Source organism: Sphaeroforma arctica, assembly GCF_001186125.1.
Source record: "Sphaeroforma arctica JP610 unplaced genomic scaffold supercont1.3094, whole genome shotgun sequence".
Taxonomy (NCBI): Eukaryota; class Ichthyosporea; order Ichthyophonida; genus Sphaeroforma; species Sphaeroforma arctica.
Window position 1 is genome coordinate 3,081 of NW_014037464.1, and position 1,011 is coordinate 4,091.

At 49.8% G+C, this 1,011-nt stretch overlaps 1 protein-coding gene across 1 annotated transcript; it reads left to right on the forward strand.

The window, feature by feature from the left end:
* Positions 1 to 225: 225 nt before the first annotated feature.
* On the forward strand, positions 226 to 756 carry SARC_13278 (hypothetical protein; the record flags this gene model as incomplete). The annotated part of the gene is made up of 1 exon (XM_014292593.1): positions 226 to 756. The coding sequence occupies one exon, from the start codon at positions 226 to 228 to the stop codon at positions 754 to 756; it is 531 nt and encodes a 176-aa protein (XP_014148068.1).
* Between the last annotated feature and the right edge of the window lie 255 nt (positions 757 to 1,011).

Here is a 1,011-nt window from a genome sequence, read left to right on the forward strand (position 1 = left end):
GTATCACCTACGCAGAAAATCCCGCGCGCGACTATTACAAGCCAAAATCCGGGCGCATCAGAACCTACTACGGTCGTATCTCACTTTACATGGACCAGCGGAAGGGCTGCTACGAATCCTCGACCGCATCTGGCGCTATGGTACTAACCCACAAATCTTTGGAGGGTTCTATTATGACTTAAACAGATCCTGGATTCAGCGGCTGGCAAACCACTCGTTCCGCCTATGCTGCCCGGAGGATTACAGCACGAGGACGACCCCGGGAGTCTTTCCTCGGCAGACCGAGTGATTCTGAATATGGGAGTGAGGGTGGCCGTAGCAAACACCACCGTGGCCAGACCCCCTGCCACCGTGACACTAGTGCGTTTCGTGGTCGCCCATATGATCGGCACCGCTCTCCGTCCAACTATCCAGATAGCCAGTATAATTTCGATCGCGATCACCGTTACGGAACAGGTCGATATTCATTCTCAGGACTCCATACATATGGACAATCCTACGTACTGTGCCCCAAGTGCCATCTCCGATATTCTAATAAGTTATGCACCATCTGCCACATCTGTAAGCAGCCGGGCCACTACTCCAGACGGTGCCCCCACAAGGTTACCTCCTCGGTTACAACAGTTACCGACACCAAGGACGACCCCACACCACTCATCACTGGAACTTATACCCCACGTGAGCACTGACAGGTGGCAGGGACAACGCGCACATACACTGAACCACAACATTTGGCCCTACACGACGAAACAGTGACGATTGCCCCCGCATCCACTACAACACTACTTGATAATGTACTAGTCAATATGACACTAAGTACCGAGACAGCTACGACATTAGATATCGTGACGGAACCCATAGACAATACTGAGATATTTAGATACGCCCTTAGATACTGATGAGATACATTTTGTTTCAACAGTTTTCGTTTTTTGTATTTTATGGTGTATGTTGCGCGCTGGTAATGAGTTAATAGTGCGCCTTGATTTTGCATAGGAAACCACTGTTATA